Here is a 25745-nt window from a genome sequence, read left to right on the forward strand (position 1 = left end):
GGAAAAGAGAGAAACAATCGGCATCCCTTAACGTAAAATAAGAGGTCCTCTTTAATTTATGTACATCCGATAAACTTTATGGTCTTGTGCAAAAATCTTAAGCATGGTACTAAAGCTAAATTTAGCCCCCAAAAAATCAATAGGAGCATTAATTCCCTAATTGATGGATAATTCCGATTGAAAGAGAAACTTAATCCGGAAGTGTTCATTTATTGCCTATTTGACTATCTACTTTTTGTCAGACTCCACGGACAAGTTATATGAAACGTGTACCCCAATGATTGTTTTGTATAGTAATCTACTTCTGTCGTTTCAAAAGGACTCCAATCTATCTCGAATTCAAGCAGCCCAGCGCTGTAGCTCCATTATTTTTAGAAGTTACTTTTAAGAGAAAAAAAGAATTATAATTTCATCGTACAATGAGCAATATCAAAAATAATAATAGGATTACATTTTGATTTTTCTTTTTTAGTTGAAGAAAAATATCGATAAAAAAATTAGATATAATATCTTCAACCTTGTCAATAGAGAGAGCTAGTGAGAGACGTTGGAAAAGAGATTAGCCTCACGGGGCAATGACACGCATTGTGGTGACCAATCGATGGTAAAAATCGAGGGACAGGGCAATGGTGCAACCGGAACTAAGATGTTTCATCTACTCACATAGTGTGATATTCACCTCCACCAACTTTGCCTCTTAGATTTTCGAAATTTCTCGATTTTAATGGCCAATTTGCTCTTTCCACGAGTCTCTCTCTACCCATGAACGCTTTTCTTCTTGCGTCGGGTCTTCTTCAGCTCCTATCTTGTTCGACGAAGTTGTGATTCTCACGCCTCCCACCGTGCATCATTGGATTGCTTATGCCTGCAAAAGAGCGAATTTGAACTTTCCATGGTGCTTTCCTTCGTCACCTTTCCTTATGTCAGATGCCTATATGCTTTGCTCCCATCTCTCGCATTCCCAGTGCTTTCCCTCCGATATTGTCCGCCTTTTCTAGAAGCATATGTTGTCATGTAATTACAATATAGTTTCTGCATGGTACTTGAGTAACAAGTTGACAGGAGGAATGTTTTTGCAACTTAGTCGAGATTTTTCAATTCGAATAGGCATAAACACTTGCACTCGTTTCTAAGTCATCATCATTCATCACAGCGACGAAGTGTTTCTATTTTCTTTTTCCTTTTTAAAATTGACACAAATTATTTCTAAATTTTTTGGCTAATGTGTACTGTTGTCTCCGAATTTTTAATTTATTCAACGGGGTCCTTAAACTTTGTCCTAATGTGCAATATCATCTTTAAATTTTTGATTTGGTCAATGTGGTTCCTAAACGTGTTTAATTTAGTTCTTGAGTTATATGAAAATGTTTGATCTTGTTTTAGAACTTGAATCAATTGAACGATAACATTAATTACTTCCATATAGTTCATGGTCTAAATTAAATATGTATTAAAAGTTCAAGGACCATGTTAAATAAATCCAAAAAAATGAATGAAAAATATTTCGCCATTCATGAAGATAGTTAGATATAAATTAATATCGACAATTATAGTAACTAATTATTTCAAGTGACACAAGCGATCATTTTTTGGAAGATATTCTCTAAATCATTTATATTTATGTAAAACAAACGGAGTTTAAGTCTATGTCAATAATAGATAAATCAATTTTTATACGATAGATTTTTAAATTTTCTCAATTACTCGTGTGATCATAATTTTCTTAAATTAAGACAACTTATGTGTTTGGTAACCAAAAGCATCCCCACTTTTCTGCGGTTACTTCGCAAACATTAATTGAACCCATCCGTGGGTAATTGCGTTGGTTGAAAGTCTCTCCCTCATCGTAGAAGTCCATTCCCTCATCTCAGAGGTCGAAAGTTTGAAACTCGTAGTTGCTAGCAATTCAAGTGAGAGGCTTTAGCTATAGGTCGCTAGGCTAGTTTCCTCCGAGGTATAGAGGCTTAGTCCTTAAGAGCCATTCGGATGTGACATCATCAAAACCTCTTAATCATATCCAATGTGACATTAGTGTCTTGAATTTTTCTATTTTTTACGTTACCAAAATCCCCCTTTACCACAGTTACATCCCACATACCTTGCTGTCATCCATGTAAACTGTTACGTTAGATATTTAACGACCTTCATAGACAAAATTTTTTTAGAGATTGATAACACGAAAAAAAGTTTAAAATATTAGTGTCAAAGTGTCAAATTTCAAGGTTATTAATGTAGGCAGAGTGGTATTTCAATTGTATTGATGTAAGATTTTGGTGATAAAAAAATTGGCATAATTGTCGGGAGATTATCTCAGATCACTATTAATTATTCTAAAAGCTTAATATTATTAAATAGTGATATGGATTATCATCTAAATATTTTAACATTCGTGTCCAACAAAGTTTTATAGGATATTTTTCCAATCGAGAAATCTTTTTTTTTTTTTTTTTGGGGGGTCAAATCCTATTGAGATTTTGAGAGAGAGAAAGAGATCAGCAAAAAAGGGGAAATGTCGTGACCTAACTTCTCCCGCAATTTAATTTTCTATTCTCGCGTTCACCCGACGAAAACAGCAAAAGATAAAAAAACAAAAATAAAAACAAGGAAAAAAAAAAAAAAAGAAGAAAAAAAAGGGGATTTGTCGCATCCTTGGGGATCCTATTATATCCCACGGGCTTCTAACGTGATAAATTGCCGCAGTCAGTGCAGCGATACCAAACCAACTTCATCTTCTTCCTTTCATCGGAGCAGGTGCGCAGACGCAACCGCCGCCGCCGTCCTCCACCACCATCGCCACCGCCACCGCCGCCGCCACCCCCTCTCTGCATATACCCTTGCCTGTTCGCAGCACGGATAGGATGCCGCAGGTGGATCTCGTCTCCGCTTGCGCTGGTGGCTCCTGCGACCGCAAGATCGCCTGCGAGACCATCGCCGGCGCCGAAGATCCAGCGTCCGCGCAGCCGGCGGAGGGCGGCCTGGACCAACTCTCCGATCGGCCGGAGATCCCCCCCGATTTCCCGCCGGAGTCCTTCTGGCTCTCCAAGGACGCCGAGTTCGACTGGTTCGACCGCAACGCCTTCTACGAGCGCAAGGAGTCCACCAAGGCCAGCACCAACTCCGGGAACCTCAACCCCAGCTCCAACTCCAACTCCAACTCCCAGCGCTTCTCCCTCAACCGGAAGTCGAAGGCCTCCATCATCGGGCTCCCGAAGCCGCAGAAGTCCTGCTTCGTCGACGCCAAGAACCGGAAGACCGCCGCCAAGGCCGCGAACGCGCGGCTGTTCCCGAAGCGCAACGGATCGTCGGGCGGGAAATTGAACCCGTCGCTGATCGAGCCGTCGTCGCCCAAGGTCTCGTGCATGGGGAGGGTCCGGTCGAAGAGGGACCGGAACCGGAGGTTGCGCAGCCGCAGCCGTGCCGTCGAACCGGCCGCGGGAAGGCCAAGCCGGCCGCCAAGAAGAGGACCGGCCTCTTCGCCAGCTTCCGCTCCATGTTCCACAGAGGCGGCAAGTCGCGGGCCGGAAGCTTCGACCGCCGCGCCGCGGCGCCGCTCCCGGGGAGTCTCCCCCGCGGAGGAGCTCCGCCAGGAGCGTCACGCGCGACATCAGGGACCGCCTGCCGGCGCGCGAGGCGGGCGCGCTCTCCCCGGAGTCGCTGCCCAGGCGGAGCGCCGCGGACGGCGACGCGCCGGGCCTGGGCGGGATGAAGCGGTTCGCGTCGGGCCGGAGGTCGGACGCCTGGGCCAACGACGCGGACGCGCTCTCCCCGGAGTCGCTGCCCAGGCGGAGCGCGGCGGACGGCGACGCCCTGGGCCTGGGCGGGATGAAGCGGTTCGCGTCGGGTCGGAGGTCCGACGCCTGGGCCAGCGACGTGGCATAGCGGAGATCCTCCGCAGTCAAAGGGGGCGACGCCAGCCGGGCGGGCGGATCTCGGGCCCCACCGAGGACGGAGAAATCGATCGGGACGAGATCGGGATGCCCTGGGTCTCGGTTGGCTGGCTGCCGCGTGGGGCCCGCTGGCCAGGATTTTGGGCAGGTGGGCAGGTCGTCGTTCGGCTGACGTGGCGCGTTGACTGTTCGGGACGAGGTAAATAAGAACAAACTACTCGGTGCGAATTTACCCCGCTCAGCATAATTTTTGTTTTCTTTTTCTCTCTCTCTCTCTCTCTTTTCTTTTCTCCCTTGAGGGGGGCCGAAAATCTGGTTTTCGATCTGTGTAAGGGGCTTCTTCAAGGTTTTGTAAATAGAGAGGTTTGACGCAAGAGCAGGGATTTTTGCTCCTTTCTTTTTTTCTTTGCTAGTTTTTCTTGTCGAGGGCGGTGGAAGGGAAAATGAATGAATGGATTGAATAACATGAACAGAACCGGCGAAATTGTCGCCGTTCCTGTGTAGTTTCCGATCATCATCGGCGGCGGCTTCCGGTCCGGCGGATGGGATCTGGTCGATCCCAACTCGCAGATCGCGAGAGATTCTTTCTTTAACTCAAGATGTCTCAAATCCCATCTGACAACTTTCAAAGTGGCGATCTCGAGATATTTTTATTTAAAAACAAAGATGGTATTCGAAGCCTACTTCCCCCTCAATTCAAATCCCACATGGGAGCGCTGTCATCGAATTCTTTGTTTTTTTTTCTCGACTTTGACGTAAGGGTGTGCAAATTAACCCAAATTCTGTTTTTTTCTCGTTTATTTTATGTGCGCAAAATGCCCCGTGAGATCGGACCGTCGTCATCTTTCCTGGAAAATGTTGTTCATTTGGACAATTTTGACTGCATCGATGGTGTCGCGTCAGGGTGAGCCTGGGTCAAACTGTTGACTTGGATGGCCGGCTTATTCTCTAGGCTGAAAATTTTTGTTCGATCAATTTCGCTTGATACCGACCTGTCACGTTGAAGATGGTGATGCTGATGCATATGTTGGAATAGCAAATATCGTTGAAACAACCTTCATGTCCGGTACAATGATTTGGGTAGGCAGATTGGACCAGACAGGTCTACTAGACCAGTACGAATAGAAATCTTATGGTGCACAGTCGATCCTGCGCTTGGGGATGGGATGGGTTTTTATCCCCTTTGGATCGGATGAAGGAAAATATCGAAAAGATAAACGTATCGTGGTTACAAATTGGACAAGCATCGTTCACTCTGCAACCTCTCCTCCACGGCACCATCGGCCACCACCGCACGGTGTACGACGATGTGGCCTCTCATGACGGTCGCCGTCCGTCGACAACCACCACGAGGTCCTAGGGAGCGCGACAACATTGTGTGGCAATTACCTGAGTCACCCATCTCCATCGCTCTTTCTTTCTTTCTCTGTCTCACACGAGCTATCTTTCCATTTGACATTTTTGGTGCTATGGGACACTACGACGATGGCGCCATTTAATGTGGTGGCGGCCGCCGTGAAGGGGTAACCACCGAAAAGTCAACACAGCGCCTAAGTCTAGCACTTTTTCGTTTTTTAGTAAAATTTTTCAGATTTTTTTTTGTTTTCCAAGTCTAGTCTTCATTATGTGGATTTGTAGTATATCCGTTGTCATTTTCAATACTCTCCTATATAGAGAAAAATTGTATTATATTCATGACCCTAAGATAAAGATGGAATTGGAGATTTAATTTGCATGTGCAATAGTTACGAACTATATCTTCTTTTGCACGAACGAAGATTGGGAACCTAACAAGAGTCTGTTTAAAGAAGGGCGCACTCTTACATAGACGAAAATGCGAAAAATGATTGAAAAAAATTCATATATTTTGGATAATAAGAACCAATATGACTATAGTCAGATTTTACAATATCTTCAGGTAACCTGAAGACCTAATGATAGACCTCCGTAAATTAGTCACGAAATAGCTCTCTCATTTGTCAATTTTTTTTATTATCTAATAATCACCTTACTCAAATTAGGGCGCAAATTGAGGGGCGCAAATTGACTTTCGTTCACCTGTGGTGTCCCTGTCAGCGCAGCTCTATATCAAAGTGGTCCAAAAGCAGAGAGGTTTGAGGTCATTAGGCGCTTAGGTTGGATTCTGCGAGCTCTATTCAACTTCAACCCATCGAGTGTAGAAAATCAGCACCGATCATAGTGTTATCATAGGTAGGGATGTCAATGGTCTAGTTCGCTTTGAATTTTTAGAAATCAGAGCCGAACCTAACCATATGGGTGTGTTGGGGGTACGAAAGGGTCAGGTCAGGCCAAGCTTTTATGATACTTGACCTGACTTGAAAACCTGTAGGGGCACAATTAACCCAATCTGAACCTCTTGAGACCTGATCAGTTGGGTTGAAATCAAAGGTTTCATCCTCGTTTCATTGTGCTTTGGGGGTGTTAAAAAGCCTGTGCTGGCTGGGCCCAGGGCCCAGGCCTGATTCACCTGACCCCAACCCTAACAATATCTTCATCTAAAAATCCCAACCCAAAGAAGACTAAGGTCCGGCCCTAGAATACCCTACATTTTATGATGGGGTCGGGTCGGGTTGGGCCACACATGGGTTTTTTTTTACACTCCTAGGGTGTGCATTAATTTCGAACTGAAGTGCACTGCAAACCGAATAACTAGAACCAAAGACTTGGATCGGTTCGGTTTTTTTGTTTTTTTTTTTAAATATAAAAAAAGAAGAGAGATTGTGTGAATTGTAATATTAATGGGGCGATTTTCAGTTCAATTCGGTTGACTGAAACAAACCGAGACTATCCGAACCGGAATAAAAAATAGTTATTTTTTTATTATCCAAACTGGCATCCAAACCAAACTGAAAACGCACCATAATTTGGTTCCCTTCAGATGGTTCCGGTTCTGTTCAGGTTCCAGTTCAGTTCCTACACTCCGAATTACAGGGTCTAACTGGATCAGATTAGAAGAAGCAGTCGGATGCACGAAAAAAGGATTTAGATTACGAGCGAGTTGGACTACAAACAACGTCGGTACATGACAGATACAGCTCAATCGACCACGTCTCTCTGTCTCTCGGTCTCTCCGTCTCGCTATTTTTTCAAAATGATTAAACTCGAACAGGTTGGGCGATGCGAAAGATGACCAGATCACTCGTTGCTGAGCTCGTCGTAGAGCTCGATGCGACGGCCGTTGAGCGGCTGAAGCGGCCTGCAGTTGGTTTTGTCGTCGGTGGGCAGCGGGGCCTTGAGAGCTTCCACCTGCTCCTTCGATATCGACCTCACCTGCACGCACATTAAGATTGTCCATTGCCCTTTTAATCAACTCAATCTCATCAGTTAATCTAGATCGGTCGGGTTGGTACGGCGTGAATTTGCGAATTCGATTCGGAGCGCGCGCGCGCGCGTATGTGTCTAAGGTCGCATACCTTGCCAAGGACGTTCCAGACGACATTCTCGGAGCATGGCGGAGTCGTGAGAGACCCGGCGTACCGATAGTACTTGCGGGTGTTCCTCCTGATCTGCCTGGGGTCGAAGATACCCAGAGGGATGTGAGATTCCTCGTCGTCGCTGCAATCGTCCTCGGCCAGCTCGTCCAATTTGTTCTTTATCTGCATTTCCGCGGTACATGATCAGTGACGACGGAATAGAACCGAGTTCCACACGTACTACTAGTAACTCCTTTTCGATCGCGGAAGGACTCGAGACTCGAATTGAACGGAAGTAAGTGCTCGTGTACATTCAATGAACATATGCATTCGCCCTTTTATTTTTTTTTACCTTGGAGATGAGGGGATCGGGGTCACCGAGTGCGAAGAGGACCGCCACCACGGCGAATTCGTCGTCGCTCGCCTTGTGAACTAGATGGAGTTCAGCTGGGAACCTGCACTCAATAGTGAAGCAAGACAAACTTTCACTCCTCTTCTCTTTTTGTTCTTTTGCTTCAATTGATCAAAGCTCCCAAACCCTAATGGAGGGGAAGCTAGAAGCATCAGTTTCTTGAGGGGTGATTGTGGATCAGAGCTCTTCTACTGAGCCCAAGAAACTCGGGGGAAACCCTAGTGGCTAAGCCCTTATCCATCTTTTACCCATTCGATAACAGATCATGGGCTGAACTTGACAGTCTTGCTAAACTAGTTTTCAAACAGTATCTTCTCACATAGAGAGAGAGAGAGAGAGAGAGAGAGGAGAGAGAGTGTGAGTTGCTCACTGGATTCCATCGATGCTGTGCTCAGAGGGAGAGTGCCAGTGCATTTGCTTTAAGCTGAAGTTCTTGCCATTCACGGACAGATTCCCCACTTCTTCCTCGTAAACCACCTTCACATCAATCGTTTCATCATCTTTCATGCAACCGACCCCCGTTTACCAAGCATAACTTCATTCTACATACATTAGCAATGTCTATTCGAGGACTGGAGAGCGAGAGAGATGCAATACACACACACACACACATTACCCAAGGCCATATCAATAACTTTTTATATATATATAGATATATATATATTTATTTATTTATTTTTTTTTTCAGGATAAATACATTAAATAAATTCATGTGTGGCCGATGTCACAAATTTAGGTAACTCGATATTGAAACCTTATCATAATTTTGTTGATTCTAAATACACAAAAAAAAAAACCCATTTACATGCATATTTAAATCCATGGGTAGGTTAAGGTTGGGAAATCAGTCGATATAATATCAAGTGTACCAAGTGCATAGTTCATGAATGCAATGAGTCCTACTAAAACTGTCGAATTCTGCACCTTCTCTTCTTTCACTCCATTTTCATGACCTAGATTTTCTTTCACCTCTTATTATTCTTCTTCCAAACACATATGTGAAGCATCACTATGCTTTTGGCCAAGAAAAAAACAAAAGACACTTCATCCATCAATTATATAGCATTCTCTTTTTTGATGCAATTCTCCAGCAAGACCCCTCCTTTTGACTCATCTGCATCATCACTTTCCGATCTTGGTGTAAAGTGAATGACGTGGGGCCTAGATGTCAGCTTTTAGACACTCACTAATTCACAATACTCATTAAATTTTCAAATTTTTTGAAAAGAAGTCGTAAGTTCACTTGGACATTATTCATAACAATATATCTCGACGAGGAAAATCATTCGATTTTCGACTTAAAAGTCAATGGAAAATCACCTATGAACGAAACTGAGGAACTTAGATGCTCAAAAGAAGAGAGGAAATCATAATGCTTTTCACCATTAGTTTAGCGATTAATCAGTTAGAACGATTAACAAATTACCCCGATGTTGATGCCATTGTTAACGAGGGTCGCGTTCGCAGGGCGATAATCCCTGGTTAAGGGCTTGAGGTTCTTATTCAGCACCGTCGCGTTCCTGACTAGGTTCACAGGAGACTGACGCTGCCCCTGCGCGCAAGCCGCGAACGTCGGGCTCAAGCTCCCCCAGTGGCTCGGACCCTGAGGGCCTGCATACGCGAACTTCACATCTCCGGTATCTGTTTCATGCCAGACGATAAGCTCGATCTTTCAATTAGTCGTCGACAACACTTTAAATTCCTAAATGAATTGGATGATCAGAACGAAAATGTGGATGTGATGAACGCTCTTCCTAGAACAACATGAAAGCCTGGAAAAACATGCTTTCGATCCATGCAAAGATTTTCCCGACACTTCCTTCCGAGACAGAGACCAACGGAGAGAGATGCCTACCGTCCGCCGAAGCAGAGGCGAGGAGCAACGCGAGGGCCACGAGGGCGGGGAAGGAGACTGACGCGGCGGGCATGGCGGGCATGGCGGGCGGCTATTCCGAGAGCTAGCGAAGAAAGAGCTTGTAATGTGTCTTTCCGATGAGGATGATGACCAGGGAGGAGACGGGGGGGTTGCCCTTTTTAGGGAGGCTTTGGAAAAGCTCCGTTATGGGGGAGAGAGAGTTGGTTGAGAAGAGCGATTCGACAACCTCACGAATGGCGGATTCAGGCGAGGAAAGAAGAAGAGGGAGGGGCTATAATTGGGACGGGTTTGTTCCTCGAGAGTCTTGGAGCACCTCCCATTTCCTTCTTTTGGCCTCTCCTGTCCATTTATACCCGTTTGTTGTGCCCACCACGATTCCTGTTTCTTGATCGTTTCGTTTCTGTTTTTTGTTTTGGCTATATCCTGTCAGAAGAAGGTTTCATATTATCATGTCTAGAGAAAGCATTCTAGTTGTGATTCGAATGAAACATGTTCTTTCTTCTCGTCTTTATGCTTAATGAGATAAGAAAGGTATAGAATTAGGGAAATGAAAATGTAAAGATAGATCGTGACCTATTGCGTGCTTTGATTTCTCCGTTTGATCGAATTGTTACCATTTAAGGATTGTCTCAGTGAAACAAGTGGAGATCACCCATTCTCGACTAGGGTTTATCATTGAAAAGACGAAATTTCATTTTTCCAGTAAAGTTTATAAAATCAATTTTCCATCAAATTGTTGTTGGATAACGAGTGCTTATTAGAGACTTTTTTGAGTTTGTATAGAAAATATCTTCAATCATTTCAAGAATCACTTTTCGATATCCAATCTAATTCAGGACTTGATAATAATGTTGTTTTATTTGAATTCAAATAAGGATGTTTTCTCTAGGCTTCTAGAATGACATATGTTTGCGTTAGAACAATGCTAGCATAATGGTCACTATTATTATTGAAAGTAACGGTGACATGTGGACCACAAGTTGTAATTGAGAGAAAAAGGCAACTGCCCATTACAGATTGCAGAATTCTAATTTTAATTCTCCATGTCCAAATGTTTTTCGTTTTTTTCTTTTTCTTTTTTTTTCTGGTTTCTTTTGTGTACAAAGAATATATCTGAAGTCTTGATTTTTATTGGATAATGTTTGATAGTCATTTTAATGAAAGAAATTTGTATTCATTGCTTAAATATGTGATAATTTCATGAACATAGTTTATGCATCAGAAGCACTCACATGATAATGATATGTGTAAGAAGCAAGTAGGTGAAACAGATTAATAAAATATTCACGTTATCTCTTACAGCCTATTTTTCATCCAAAATTTGAAAATTCTCAATTTATGAGTGATTTGCTTATCTACATGTCATTGTAACGTGAGTGCTTCTGATATATAAAATATGCTCTTCATTGCAAAAAAGTGGATTTGTTACATTATTAACCTTCTTTTCCAAATTTAAAATTGTTACTACGACTCCTTTAATTTCGTGTCCCCATTTTTTCATGAGACTTTACATCATATTTTAAGCATCGATTTCATATTTCCTATTCATGGGACAATAAATAAATTAGATATATTTTTTTAAAAATATTTTTGCTATTAGCACAAGTGCATCATTTTTGTCCTTTGTGCGAAGATAAGTATAAACCAAAAGCACGCATGGCATCTCCTTAGACGTGAAAAAGCCATTTGGTAAACTCTCTTTTACCTTACTTGCGCATGAAAAAAAGGCAGTATATTAAGATTCTCTCACACATTAAGCACAAATGCTATTTCATTAGGGCTTTTGTGTACATGTTCTTGTCGCCGGCTAATTACTTAAGCTTTTGAACTAAGAATATTAGAACTAAGCGGCGGCCACGTTAGTTCTATGTAAAAGAACTTGAATAAATACATATTTATTTCGTTAGTGGATAGTTATATGCAAACTCCCATCCATAAGAATCTCTCTCATCCCGCGTGTTGGATTACAATTTTATCTACCCTTACTCATTGAGAGAATGCCACGTTAGTTCTATGTAAAGATATATCGTTCTAATAGTGCTGGTTGCTTTTTCTTCTTCTTCTTCTTCTTAAAAAAAAAAAAAAAATTATTATTAGTATTATTATTTTTATTTTGGGAATTAGGCGTATGTGTTTAGGTCACTAAGTGTGTATAATACACTGTCATTTCCAAGAAAGTGGTAGGATCTTTGGTCGGAGTCTCATAATCTTAACTGAAATGGAGGATAGGCCTATTAAGATTGGCCAAAGTGTGTTCCTCCCTGGCCATGAACCTCCACCATTGTAGGTGAGTTTGCCATTGGGTTGTTTAATGCGATCGAGTTAGGTATGTCGACAACCGACCACAATCTAGTGATAATTATTTTAATGGCCCTTATTATTGTCTCTAGTTATATATTAATCAAGATTTACCAAATTGGTATACTAAATAATGTGTTGTATTTGGTAACACGGCCCTTTTAAATAAATAAAGTCTGCATTCAACTTGTGATGGGGCGGCCCAATAAGGAGAGGGAGCAATTCCTCCGCTCAATTTGCAACAATTTTCACTTTTCACTTATAAGTAGTCAAATTATAAATTCCATCCTGATTTTTTTAATATATATTTTGACCCCTCTATTTCTTTGTACAAAATTTTTTCCCTCTAGCCCAACTCATAAACTTGAAATATTTATAAGTTTCAACTAATATAAAAATAATGAAAAAAAAGAGAGATTCTATTTCTCAAATTTTGCTATTGCTTGACTATGGTCTTTGACAAGTATTTGCATTGAACTTAGGTCATAACACATGTGTGTCAGATTAATTTTAGGCTACGTTTGGTTGTCCGAATTTCTAATAAGGAGGATATGATATAAAATCGTGTTATTTTTCTATATCTAATCTACTGTTTGGTGAATCGCGGTATTAAAGTTAGATATATTCATATCATATCATGTACATTTTTTAAATATAAATGGCATATCATTGTAAATGAACCTAAATGTTCATAAATGGAGATGGTAAAAATCTCTCATGACACTTTTCCTTAATTTATTTTTAATTTATTTTTCTTATTTTTAATTATTTTTTAATTATTTATTTTTTCCTTTTCATCATTCTTTAATAAAATTTTATCAAATAGTAAATTGTACTAACATACCTAAAATACAAAAATACCTAAAATATATAATAAATATAAATATATAATTTATAGATTGAATGTTTATTATAAGATAGAATTAAAGGTGAATATATAAATTAAAATAAATAATTTTTTATCTTTAATTTTTAATTTCTTAAATCAAAATTCAAATATTATTTATATTGAAATATAATTTTAATTTTGTTAATTTAATAAGTTTTTTATTCAATAAAAATAACTTTTTAATTATGGACATTATAAATCATATCCACCTTTATCCCACATCCCCCATAAAATAATTTTATTTGGCCCATATCTCCCTTATATCCGACTTTATCCTATCTTGAGTAAGTACCAAACGTAGGATATGATAAATCATATCATATTCTGAATTTTATCCTGATTGCCAAACACAACCTTAAATTTTTTTTTATTTCCGGGGTATCTTTGGATTGCGTAAGTTAATAATGTAATTATTTTATCATTTAGTTCAATCACGTACAGTAATTGCGTCGTCAATGGAGAGCTATTCTGATTCGTGTTTAGGAATTATGACCTGAGATGAAATGGTTCGGTGGATGTCGTGTAACTCAGTTCTATCATGATTCCTGCTATCAGAGCCTATTTTTCAAGTAAGTGGCTATATATATATATATATGCAAACTATCCATACTACACCAAAAATAATATTCAGTTTTAATGGGCAAAATATCGCCATTTAAGACTTAAAATTCATAAGCTTTAAAACAAAGGATCTCGATGCTCAAATTTCACACCCCACTAGTGGCCGTTCCGCGGGTTCCGCGATTTGTATTCTGCACATCACAGAGAAAAAAGTCCCCAGGGCATTTGTACAAGGGCATTTTCTGATATTTAGGCTCTGTTAATTTCGTAGCGAAATTTTGTATTTCTGAAAAAATTTTAGAAAATATTTTCCATAAAGTTATTTTCTTAGAAAATGACAATATTTTGGTACTCGGTTGAAACTTAAAAATGAACTAGGAAATATATTCTACCGTTTGGTATGTAAAATTCAATATGATTTTCCTCTCGTGCATTCATATTAATAATTTTTTTATTTTTTTCTAAAAATCAATTTTTTATTCTTTATTTTCTTTCTATTTCTATTTTTTATTTTTTATTTTCCCCCTTCTTCTTCGATTGGTTGCCAGTCACGACAACTAGCCAAAGGCAAGCTCAAGGCTTGCCTGAGGTCGGTGAGCCTCGAGCTCATTGGCCTCGAAAAGGTTCGTCGTTTTGGTGAGGCCCAAGGCCAGTGAGCATGAGCCTATGACGGGTCATGTGCTCGCCAATTGGGTGAATCATAAGCTCCAACCTTAGGCCTCGCCAGATGGGCGAGCTAGAGGCTCTCACTCGCTGACCTCGGGCCTCACTAGATTGATGAGCCTCGAGTTTACCTAAGGCCGCGAGCTTGAGGCTCATGTGTGGCCGGTCACCAATCATCGCTGTGGTTGGCGACTGCCGAGAAAGAAGCAAAACAAAAAGAAAGAAAAAAAATAAATAAAATTTAAAATAATAAAAAGAGAAAGAAAGAAAGAAGTGGGGGATAATAGGGATGTAAGATAAGAGCGAGTGAATAAAATGTTTTCCCTTCTTTGAAATGTGAAAAACATTTTCCCCCTATTTAGAAGACTTTTTTTTTTTTTTTTTTTTCATTTTTAAGGGAAAATATTTTTCTTAATCAACTCATTTTTCGTGAAATAAACGTCTGAAAATTTTAAAAAATATTTTTCTAGAATTTTTTTAACGAAAGAAATGGAGTCTAAGTCAATAGGTATTAACTATGAACAAAATAAAGAGACAAATGACCCTTGGGAGAAGGGGAGGCGCCGGGGAAGCATTCCTCAAATGTAGATCATAAGAGAACTTGGACTTCTTCTGTGACATCACAAGTTTGAAGTGGACTCACTTTCATGTACTTATTCATATAGCCTGTGCATAATTTGGCCATTTGAACGGAATTAATGTCTCTTACTTAAAACCGTTTGGATTTTATTGTTCGACCCTACTGAAAAAAAGGCTTTGGCTCTGCTATTATTGCATCGATAAAGAGTCTGTCACATCTTTTGCTTTATTAATTTAGTAAATTAGCTTCAATGCAGATTACCTTATTCTATCCTATTGGTTACATTTGCAAAAGAAAATAAACCTAAGGGATGATACGCAATGCAATTCTAGCAAATTATATAATAGAATGACCGAGAGGGGTGGGTTGGGCCGGGGGAGGGGGGAGAGAGATATATTCTTGGGATTGATATTTCATTTTACAAAACCAAACAAGGGCATTCCTATTTTTAAATATCTATTCTCATGAAATAGCGATTCCATTCCAACCTCGTTCCTTTTCACAAATCAAACTTCACGCAAGCATTGTTCAATGCATTGTCCAGTATATTCATAAATCTTAAACCCAGTACCATGTTAAGATGTCGACGGTAGCGAGAGGAGATGAGATTGGTATCCCATCCTTACTTGTCCCTATGAATTCCATTTACTCTCCAAATCTGATTTATTGGAGTAGTCAGGCGTCCGCAACCTACTCGAAACTTGTTGTAGTGTTTATGAGCATTGACTTTTGATTTGACAAATCTTCACGATGCTTTTAAACAGTCATACTCACATTCTTTCGTTGACATCCATTCATAGGGTGGTAGTGTGGCCCCTAAGGTCACACTAAATGAAATCCCTCATTTGTTTATTCATAACCAAAGGACAAAAGTTTCAAAAAAATAAAATAAAATCGAGAACTTTCCAAAATGATAAGATTGGGGTGGGAACGGATTGGGAACTGGGAAGGGAACATAAAGCAGACAATGACTTGCATGACCTCAGAATACACCAGAAGAGACCTTGTTTTGACTCGTGAAAATGCCATGAAGGGAGGGAAGGCATCAAATGGCAGATGCCTCATCATCCCACCAAAAGAAGAGGGAATATATAGTTGCACTGAAAAAGGGATCCTGCTTTTTTCACTATGGTGGGTGCAGATCTCACAATAAGGCCATCTGATGAAGATATCACACCCCAAGTGCCGCAAAAAATGGGCCTAAAGCATTCACAAAACTCTGGGACAACTCTTTTGTTCTGAGCTTCAGAAACGGGGGATAAGAAGATTCTCTGAGATAAAGGAAGCTCTGTCAATTTTGCAATTTACTTTCATGTCCCCATCATCTCCATGTCAAGTGCCATTTTCCTTTTTGATTCACTCCAATACATGGTCTGTGCTAAAAGGAAAGCCATGGAGACTTGAAGAAATTAGAGCAGCAAGCAAATAGATCATGAAAATTCTTGTGTGCTCTTCGTTTGTGACCGGCGTATTGGACAAACGTATCCGATCACGGTGCAGAGATTACATGGGGACTTGACTTAGCCCGACTAGCTTTTTTGTTGTAAGACCCTGGTAACTGTACAAATAAGAACTAGGTATTGTACAGCGATTCGCTCTCTTCACCACTTATCCAGTAAATCGACATTGACGAACTGACCGACAGAGCATGTCCCAGCAGATTCCATCTTCTGTGCACAAGGACACTGCCAGTGCCACCACTATCGGCAAGCCATTAAAGAGATGTCTCTTTTTGAAGTGGTGGTCATCACACCACTTCTTTTCACCTCTTTTTTAAGTGGTGGTCTTCACAACTTTTTTCTTTCACCATCCCAGTCATTGCTTTGGGAGAAAAGCATCCCAGGTTCCTATTTGACTTCCAGTCTGCTTCAAAAATAAAGAGATTGATTCCGCACGGGTCGACACTGTTGGAACTCGCCATCACTTCCCTACCAGAGCAAGCGCCACACTGTCAAGGGTTGGCGCTCTCCGCTTTACTTGGTCGTCTTCAAGGATTTTCCCAAACGTCATTTTCAACTAATAAGCATATCCAATCCGCCATTCTCATGCCAAGTGAAGAGTTATTCCTCTCTTGCCAGAAATTGTCAAGCATCTCTTGTTTTAGTGCATTGTTTTAGTTAGCGCTAAATAGACAACATTTTACAATACTATCCTGTCGCCGGGACTCAAATTGAAGTACGCCATTTTCTAGGCAATACTATAAAAGCAGCTTTGTGATCCAACATTCATCCAAGATCAAAGTGAAAAAGCACGAAGCAAGTTACAAAAGGTAGGGCAGTAAACGTTGCTGCTTATATATACAACATAACAGAAGCAGGTTTCTGCTTCTTACCACAAGCATCAGTTTCAGGCAATTCAATCTAAAATTGCAAAATACATGTGTGTGTATACTTGTAATTATAGCTCCACTTATTAAAGGGCATAAGTAGCTCTAAGATACTCCACAATCTCTGCACTTTCAAACATTTGCACCCCTGTATTTGGGTCTTCCAAATAAGGTACCTGTCAACCATTATGCAGACATGGAATCCTCTTAGTACTCGATGCACGGCAAATTTGGATTCTTCATTGACAAATGAGATAACAAATATGGACGCTCATCCACTGCTTAATTACCTGAAAATGCCCAGCTTTCTCATAGAGAACTTGCCGTTTTGGGCTGCCACGGGCACAACTGAAGCATGAAATGCAATATTACTTAATGAGAAAAGGTTTTACTATGGCAGCATAATCCAATAGACATTGCACATAAACAAAATGAACTGATAGCAGACATCTGAAGTATAAGATCCCAATTAGGGCTCACCTCAATAGCACCGACATTGATATACGACATGTGACACGGTGGTGACAACATGACACGATATGCCGACACATTATTTCTAAAAAATTAGAGAATTCTGACATATTGGGCCATATTGTATATTAAATGTATATATACTTATATATGATAAATTATCATTTTTATGATTATTTCAATCAAATTAATTTGATTCAAATTCACAAATAAAAATAACAAAAATAGAGCCTAAAATGAATTTACACTAAAAACATTAACCCATCATTTCTTAATATTATTCATTATTTTGAATTGACAAATTCAACTACATTCTATTCCAATAATCCATAAAACTTGGAGGAGAAAAGAAAAAGCAATCCATATTCCATCATTAGATATAACATTTAACAATTAATAAAAAAAAAAAAAAAAATCCACATTTCACCATTAACCATAACAAAAAGTCATCCATCTACATTATCCACTCATTTTCATCTTTCTCCCCATTCTTTCCCTCTCTCCGTTTTTTGTTTTTTTGATAGATTTGCATTTTGACTTCTATCTTATTGAAAATGTTGAAATTGACTTCGTGCAAGTCAAAATGGCATGTCGGGATGCCAAACTTGCGTGTCACTAGTGTGTTCGGAGTATTGACCACGTGTTGGATGCTCAACACTTGTTGACCGACACGCATCTAACATTGATGCGGAGGCCCCTGGAGAGTGTCCGTGCTTCGTAGGGGCTCACTCAAGTAAAATTTCAGGAGGAACAATGTAATAATGCTTGTGGCCAAGGAAATTCTGAACGAAAAGTATTCAAATTGTGGATGACATAAAAATTAGCAAGTTGTTTAGAGACTAAGTACTCAATTAATAACCCACAATTAACCAGACCTTGTGCAATTGAATTTCACGGGAAGCATTGATGATCTAAGCGTTTGATAAGTTAATGCAGGGAGCACCAGTAAACATGGAGAACACACTAGACACTTTCTTGCATTTAGGTAGACTACTAATGGTTGATATTAAAACTGAACTACTGTCTTTTTAACACTATTACTGCATAAAAAAACCTTCACATCTGAGGTGCTTTTAGCTATCGTGTTGTTGCAGACCAAGAGTCATCTTTCGTAGGATAAAGAACAATTCTGACGTGCAGAAATTTAGATAAAGTAAATAAAATCAATAAACGCAGCGTGCCAGCAACACTGAGGTGCATGAATTCCTATAATAATACTTAGCCATTACCTGCGAACTAGGTGAGGTAGTTCTAACTCCACTAGTACTTCACGTACAAGCTTGCAAAATGGAGACCCCTGAAATGAGGATAAATATTTGAAAACCAACATAATAGAACTCATCTCTCTTCAGTTGGAGCTTCTGCTAGTCTCTCAAGTACTTGGCCAACTATGTGGCAGAAAGCAAAGTTCTATGATATGTGACTTATTTTGAGGGCAGCAAAATACTTCACCAGATGGTCAATTTTCAGGAGCAAGAAGTACTCACAATTAAAACAGTTAAAAGAATTAGCCACGTATAATGAACAGGTCGGAGACTACTTGGCATGAATCGATATGCAATTAAAATAAATTGATGCACTTGATTTTCCTCCCTTTGCCCCACGGTGAGGTACAAAATAGATGCTTCTTCTTGGTAAAGCAACAGCTCATTATACTGTGGGCCTAGTGAAATCCCTCTAATCTTAATAGTCCAAGATCAACACTATGAGAAAAATCCTTGATGCTGGTTGAAATTTCTGTGTAAAGCTCTTATCTCGGTTCCATCACTTAAAGCTCTTTGTTCTCGTGCTAACAAGTACAGGTCTATGCCAAAATCTATCTAGGGACAAAGTCAATTTACTGCAGAAACAAAAAGCAAATGAAGAAACAGGAATTGAAATGCAAAAACAATGTCGCAGGACTCCAACCGAACTATAATCAGCAAGAGTGATATTAGGGTACTCAAAAATTAAAAGGCAACTTAACTATACCAACCTCATATGCCCATATCTCTAGCGGCTTTGGTGGTAGTTTTGCGGGTGTGTAAGATGAACCCTGCACAAAAGCAAGGGATGAGCCAATAATATAAGTACAAGAGATGTAATGAACAGCTACAAGATTTAGCATTGCCACCTTTCCCATGCGACCAATCATAGCAAAGCCTTCAGTCAGGGTCTGCAATGTAGACGAATTGGAGGAAATGAGATCACACATTTGTAAAAGAATCCAGGAAATTCACAAGAATAGCCACTAAGAGTAGTAGGTCAACCGTGAGAAGACCTAGAGATAACAAAACAGGAACACTTCCATCACCTGCAACAATGGAAAAACAAAGTAAATTGTCTGGTTCAGTACTTAGTAAAGAATGAGAGATAATAAAAAGACTAGTCCAGTACCTCAAGTTTAAAAATCATCATAAGTGAAGAAATTGATAGAACGAGTTAGCTATTTATGAAGAGGATAGAACAAGAACATTTGATCGAAAGTAAGTCAATGCTACTGAAGAGCTAGCTAAATAAATAAAAATTGGAACTAATATTGGATAAATCAGATTATTTTTCTACATTGGTGAACAATTTTACCTTTCTTGTAGAAAAGGTGGCTTCAAAATGAAGTTAGGCATGGGTCATTTTTAATGATTCTTAGATGAATCACTAAGCAATCGACCATGATGAGTCATTGCAATAATTTTCATGAAGCTAATGAACGACCTACCGAAGCTAAGAACATTCAAGATCAACAGGCTGTGTCTATCAACCCCTCCCCAAACCCCTGCATTGTGGGAGCCTTGTGACTGGGACACTTTCATACTTCTTGTGGTAAAAATTGGTCTAGATGAATAGATGGCAGTAACATGATATATGGAAAAGTGATAGTTAAAAGACTCAAGTGCTACAAAGTTGGCACCATTTTGGCTAGCAAATGGTCAAACGGAAATAAGGATAGAAATAAAGGACATAGTGAAGGCATGGCAAGAGACTGGAAAGTTAGATGTGCTTGGAAAGAATCTCGGGTTGGGCAACTGTGGGCAATATGAGACTCTAATATGTACTAATAACCTATTTGTTTCTGGCACAATGTAGTTATTCTTCACAAGACTAACACCAACATCTAAGAATAAAGAAAAACTAGACAAGATGCAAAAAGTGATCAAGTAGCTTTGCAACTTGGTCATGCATTCACCTTTTCTAGGTTAATTTTTCTCTCCTCAGTTTTCTGGCCCTTCATAATAAAGTTCAACCAACATCCTCAAGAACAAGAATATCGCAACGGCATTGTTAACAGGGGCATGATATGATCTCTGCAACTTTTGCATGAGAATATGCTACTGCTTTAAGTGTGCAATATTATCCAACTTCAACATCAACCCTATTCAACAACTACATATGTGAATAACAGAAGAGGAGAGGAAAATAATTTCCGAGAAAACCCTACTCAGAAGAGGAAATTATGCTAGCAACTATTTAACAACTGCATATGTGCATAACAGAAGAGGAGAATAAATAATTTCTGAGAAAACCCAACTCAGAAGAGGAAATTATTCTAGCACGCACCATATTTTGTTACCAAATACTTGATTATATCATCCGATTCATACATCGCGACTCCAGTGTTTGGATCTACCTGCAAAGAGGAAAAGGGAAATACTAATTGAAATCCAGGATCCTTTAATACCATTTACCCCTATTATTAGCCACAATGCGAGATAGATGCTACAAAATGAACATAATGAAAAACCAGTATTCCATTGGAAATGATGGAATTTGATTGGAGAGTGGTCATAAGAGTGATCCAAGAGTTTCAGAAAAAGACTATGCTTTGTCATTTGTTGGATATAGAGTCCAGAAACTGAAGGCAAATAACCACATTAACCTGCTTTAAGCCACAAAGCGCCATTAACTAGTATGGTTTAAGATCTTTCTCATGCTTTTTAAGAAATGTGCTCCATTAGTCTATAAAACTTACATCTAACGCTTCAGCATAAAAAATTCATGGTAAGGAGTATCAGCTTATCCATTCAAGGAAGAATTAAATCCTCTTCTTACTTGACACCAGGATGAAATTTAACATTGAGAAGAAGAGTACAATACCATATATGGAAATTGTTTTTTCCCGCCCATCTGAGCCACCTTGGGACGGAAATTTGGACTATTTCGTGGGCATGGATAGAATATAACATCAAGATCCAATACTGCAACAATTTCCCTAACCTGTTGACGATTCGAGATGTCATTTTGGAATACCGCATCCAGAATTTGAGTCTTAAGGCGCACATCAAAGAACGCCATAATTAATGGATTTACAAAGAAAAAGCAAAACAGAATTCATACCTTATTAATAGTAAAAGCAGAGTCACATTAATCTGCAAATCTTACTACTTGTTGTCGATTGTCTAATTAGAGGATTAAGGAACATTACCGAATTTCAACAATTTATGATCAAGATGAAAATCACAACTAATTCATCTCGTTTTAACAAAAATGGTGTAATTTCTTCCCAGATGGTAAGTTCAGTACCACAAAATCAATGGGGAATGTATCTCATCAAGAGCAATTTCCAGTCGGCTGTTAGCTCTGTCAATCATTCAAGGATGGGCATATTTCTCAAAAGGACAGATGTAGATCCATCAAAAAATAAAAAGAGGAGATTGTTGACTAGATTTTACCTTTCGACAAAAAGGACAGCTGGTGATCCACGATATCCACACATACACATTCCCCAGGTGAATGAGAGCAGAGAGAGGGAAGGGAGAAAAGGGAACAAAAAGACACTGTCAGAATGCGTCCGTTAAAGCACTGGGTGAAAATTAGTATAAACACATCATACGAATAGAAAAAGATCCTGGCATCCCATAAGCAGAAGAAGATCTGATAGTTACAATGACATCATCCATCTAATCTAGCAACAAGTAAAATGAAAAATACCAACATGAGTACCTCTCAAACTCATAAATTTCAATAGGCTTCTCTGGCCGAGGACCTAATTTTGAAGTCTCCTTAACCTTCACACCTATTAAAATCGAAGAATACAAGGAAATGCATATCAGAAAGTAAGCATGCTAAAGTAGTAGCTCAATGAACCTGTAACACTTGTACTTGGTTTTCTGCATATAACTTTCACACACATTGACCAAAAGTGGCTAAGTAACAACCTTGCAAGTGAAGTTACTCTTAAATGAAAAAAAGGTGCCACAGCCTACCAGCAATATCTAAAGCATACTGGCCAGGTGGAATCTCATTTTCGGAAGCAAAGGATGCCGAGTACCTGTCATAAAATGACAAGCGTTACTGGTTCAGATTCAAATGGCCTGCGGCATTCTAACAAACCTTTCAAGAAAAATAATAAGAATGCAAGATACAAGCCCCATTACCATAAATTCAGCTAGACCTTTCACCTTGAATTTATTAGTCAAAACCAATATCAAAGAGGTTCAGATCTAACGCTGTATTCTTTAGCAATTACTATATTCGTCTCATCCTTTTTACAAGATAAAGATATATGTCAAGTCTCCCACTATATAATCATAGTCATTCAGTTCTGATATTTCTTGTAAAATAAAAGAAGACAGGACTTTCAACTATTCGGGTCATAACTGAATCATATCCCCCGGTCACCACAATCTCAAGTATCCTGTACTCCCTATGTGAATTCTCATGTATTGTGAAAGGGGGAAGAAACAGATGTCTTATTCTGATCCAGTAATTTCGATAATAAAGGAAAGAGCGAATGTCTCATTTAGGTATCTTGATTAAACTCCTCAAAGTGGCCTTTCACAAAGAAATAGTATTCTTTCTTTTTCTCAACGATCTTAAATACAGTAAAAAGAGTCCAAAAATTGCGCAATGTGCAACTGTTTGAGTGCTTTTTAAGAAAGGGAATATGATGAGAATAATAATGTCTCATTTAGGTATCTCAATTAAACTCCTCAAAGTGGCATTTCTCAGAAGAATAGTATTCTTTCTTTTTTCTCAATGATCCTAAATACAGCAGCAAGAGTCCAAAAATTGCCCAATATGCGACTGTCTGGGTGCTTTTTAAGAAAAGGAATATGATGAGAATTATCACTGTCAACATTTTTGCACAAGTTCAAGTACAGTAATTTTGTTGGATTTCGTCCTTTTTTCCACCCGTGAAGAACTCTCCAATTCCTGATAAGTTCATTTCGGAAACTCCATTCTTTCTCCTTTCAAAGGCCAAAGAAGCATTTGTTACGGGTGTTCGTAAACCCATTCAACCAGAAAGAACCATTCTGATATTAGCCAAACACTGTCACTACATATTTCCAATAGGGAAGAAAATCCAGTCAAAAAGTGAAAAAGAAGAACAAAACACCTGATATTAACCAAAACTGTCTTCAGTATGAACTCCACCTTCATTGCATACTTGGGTTTGTTGTGCACTTTTAATGCACTACAAAGTCTTTGATTCATCCTTAGTCACAAAGCTATAATGAAAAGTTTAAAGGTATGATGGCAAAAATTTGTGGAAGGTGCTTAACAATGTGAACTGCTTTGCTTAAATGAAGTTTGTCATTTAATTGCGGTTACTGACGAGAACTAGGGTTCATACACCTGTTTATTTTTCAATGAGATTTTCACTACAATTTTCAAGACTCACGTAGTGTCTACTGCTAGGTTTCTGGTTATTTGAACAGCCCATTTCAAAGACCAGACAAACAGTAGAATACCTAAACGTATGTTGCAGATGCACGATTCTTCAAGCCCCACAACGTTATAAGCCAAAAGCAGGTCTAGCACACCAACAATCCGCAAAAAAAGAGCAGAAAGGACATAACCCATTTCGATTTTACACCACAGGAATCCAAATTAACCAATCCAGCCAGCTAAAAGCACCAACTCATGCCTCAAAAACCGAAACTTTAGGCAAACTCAACAAAGAACTAAGCAAACAGAGAAAAACCCAATACCCGGAGACAAAAACGCCGGTGCCCAATCGGAAGATCAGGGCGAGAGACGCACCCAAGACGTCGAGGACCTTGTCCGGCCTCACGCCGAACCGTTTCGGCTCGGGAGGCTTGAAATCGGGGGGAGGAGCGAAAGTCGGCGGCTTGGTAGCCGTGGAAGTTTCAGGGGAGTCGGTACTCGACGCCCTGACGCTGACGGAAACCACCGAGGGCTTGAGGGTCGTGCGGTGGCGCGAGAATGGCCTCAGCAGCGGCGGTTGAGGCATGTTCAGGACTCCGGCCATCGTTGGGAGGACTGCGGAGTGCGCTGTGGTTGGAGGTGGTGGTGGTGGTGGGAGTGGTTCAGTGGTGAAGAGACTGCGCACGGGTGCACTAGCTCTTTTGAGGTGGGCAATTTGTGACGGGAACTGTTAGGTAATTCAGTTATTCTTTTTTTTTTTTTGGTGAAAGTAATTCAGTTATTCTTTTACCCAATAAAGAAGAGAATCTTTTTTTGCAATTCTTGATTCTTTTTCAATGTTTGCTCTTAATCTGCGCAGGAGGTAGAGAGATGGGTTGGGGACGAGCCTCGAGAGAGGTGGTGGCTTTTTGCTAGGGCAAGCGAGCAAATTACTAGCAAGATAGGTGCACAAACGACTAGAAATAGATCGTGTGTTTTTAACTTGATGAATTGTGGCCAGTGACATGAATTGTGGCATGTCAATTTCAGATCTTATCTAATTAAATTGACACTATTTTCATAGTTGAGCACATTAAAGTGATAAATCATGTATTTCCATACGTCTCTTCCTAATCTTCAACGCCATTGTTTTTGCGTCTTTAATGACTTTCCTCACAATACATATAAATTTAAATGGCTCAGCCCTTGTTAAGCCTTAGAAAATGAAACCCACCACCTCTATGAAGTGTGGTAAAGTGAAGGATTGTCTCAACATGGCCATTCGTCCATTTTCTGACCCATCTTAGGTGACATAGCTTTGCACTTTGAATGGAAGAGCTTTTCAACACGTGCTAAGTTCGGCCCACCTGTTCAAGGTTGGAGATCACTGAGAGCGCTTGCGAAATGAATTACTTCTGACATAAAAATGTACTAAATTTAGGCAATTTCATTATATAAGTTTCTCTGCACTTTGCTCCATTCCATATTCAAAGAAAGAGGGTTGACCAATTTTACTCCCCATGGTGAATATCCGTGACACCGAAAAATTCTGAGATGCTCCAAGTGATGTGAGCTCGATATATTTGAGCTTTTGATTTCGGTGGATCTCACGTTGAACCAACATATTTAAGAATTGAGATGCTCTAAGCTCACATATACCGAGTACATCTAATAATATATTCATGGCTTTCCGCCTAATTCTCTCTAAATTGGAAAAACCCATCATTGTTAGGCCTTCAGCTCAAGTTTTTACATGATGGCACATGCAAATGCTTGAGCTAGAA

General features: G+C 39.7%; 3 protein-coding genes across 3 annotated transcripts; 1 reads left to right on the plus strand and 2 right to left on the minus strand.

Annotated features, from left to right (window-relative positions):
- Positions 1-2689: 2689 nt before the first annotated feature.
- LOC104427601 lies at positions 2690-4577 on the plus strand. The gene has a single exon (XM_010040670.2). It carries the CDS (start codon positions 2859-2861, stop codon positions 4092-4094), a length of 1236 nt encoding a protein of 411 aa, XP_010038972.2. The 5' UTR covers positions 2690-2858; the 3' UTR covers positions 4095-4577.
- A 2297-nt stretch (positions 4578-6874) lies between these two features.
- Positions 6875-10014, minus strand: LOC104425633 (alpha carbonic anhydrase 1, chloroplastic). Its single transcript, XM_010038370.3, has 6 exons — positions 9589-10014; positions 9160-9374; positions 8104-8210; positions 7674-7776; positions 7322-7504; positions 6875-7178 (listed from the first exon to the last, which is right to left on the minus strand). The coding sequence occupies exons 1-6, from the start codon at positions 9668-9670 to the stop codon at positions 7044-7046; spliced, it is 825 nt and encodes a 274-aa protein (XP_010036672.2). The 5' UTR covers positions 9671-10014; the 3' UTR covers positions 6875-7043.
- Positions 10015-16824: 6810 nt separating this feature from the next.
- Positions 16825-24674, minus strand: LOC104425634. Its single transcript, XM_010038371.3, has 12 exons — positions 24306-24674; positions 22578-22642; positions 22315-22387; positions 22044-22062; positions 21469-21588; positions 20932-21001; positions 19647-19690; positions 19511-19552; positions 19373-19432; positions 18627-18694; positions 17217-17274; positions 16825-17102 (listed from the first exon to the last, which is right to left on the minus strand). Exons 1-12 carry the CDS (start codon positions 24584-24586, stop codon positions 17013-17015), a joined length of 990 nt encoding a protein of 329 aa, XP_010036673.1. The 5' UTR covers positions 24587-24674; the 3' UTR covers positions 16825-17012.
- Between the last annotated feature and the right edge of the window lie 1071 nt (positions 24675-25745).

Source organism: Eucalyptus grandis, chromosome 11 (assembly GCF_016545825.1).
Source record: "Eucalyptus grandis isolate ANBG69807.140 chromosome 11, ASM1654582v1, whole genome shotgun sequence".
NCBI lineage: Eukaryota > Viridiplantae > Streptophyta > Magnoliopsida > Myrtales > Myrtaceae > Eucalyptus > Eucalyptus grandis.

Bases quoted from the DNA above. Each gene is read 5' to 3' on its own strand.
- LOC104427601 (XM_010040670.2), top strand. From the start codon at position 2,859: ATGCCGCAGGTGGATCTCGTCTCCGCTTGCGCTGGTGGCTCCTGCGAC.
- LOC104425633 (XM_010038370.3), bottom strand. From the start codon at position 9,670: ATGCCCGCCATGCCCGCCGCGTCAGTCTCCTTCCCCGCCCTCGTGGCC. The intron at 8,211-9,159 runs GTAATTTGTTAA...ATTGATGTGAAG, and splicing joins ACAATGGCATCAACATCGGG to GTGGTTTACGAGGAAGAAGT. The intron at 7,777-8,103 runs GTGAGCAACTCA...TATTGAGTGCAG, and splicing joins CACAGCATCGATGGAATCCA to GTTCCCAGCTGAACTCCATC.
- LOC104425634 (XM_010038371.3), bottom strand. From the start codon at position 24,586: ATGGCCGGAGTCCTGAACATGCCTCAACCGCCGCTGCTGAGGCCATTC. The intron at 18,695-19,372 runs GTTGGTATAGTT...TCCTCATTTCAG, and splicing joins TAGAGATATGGGCATATGAG to GGGTCTCCATTTTGCAAGCT. The intron at 17,103-17,216 runs GTAATTAAGCAG...AATGGTTGACAG, and splicing joins AGAAAGCTGGGCATTTTCAG to GTACCTTATTTGGAAGACCC.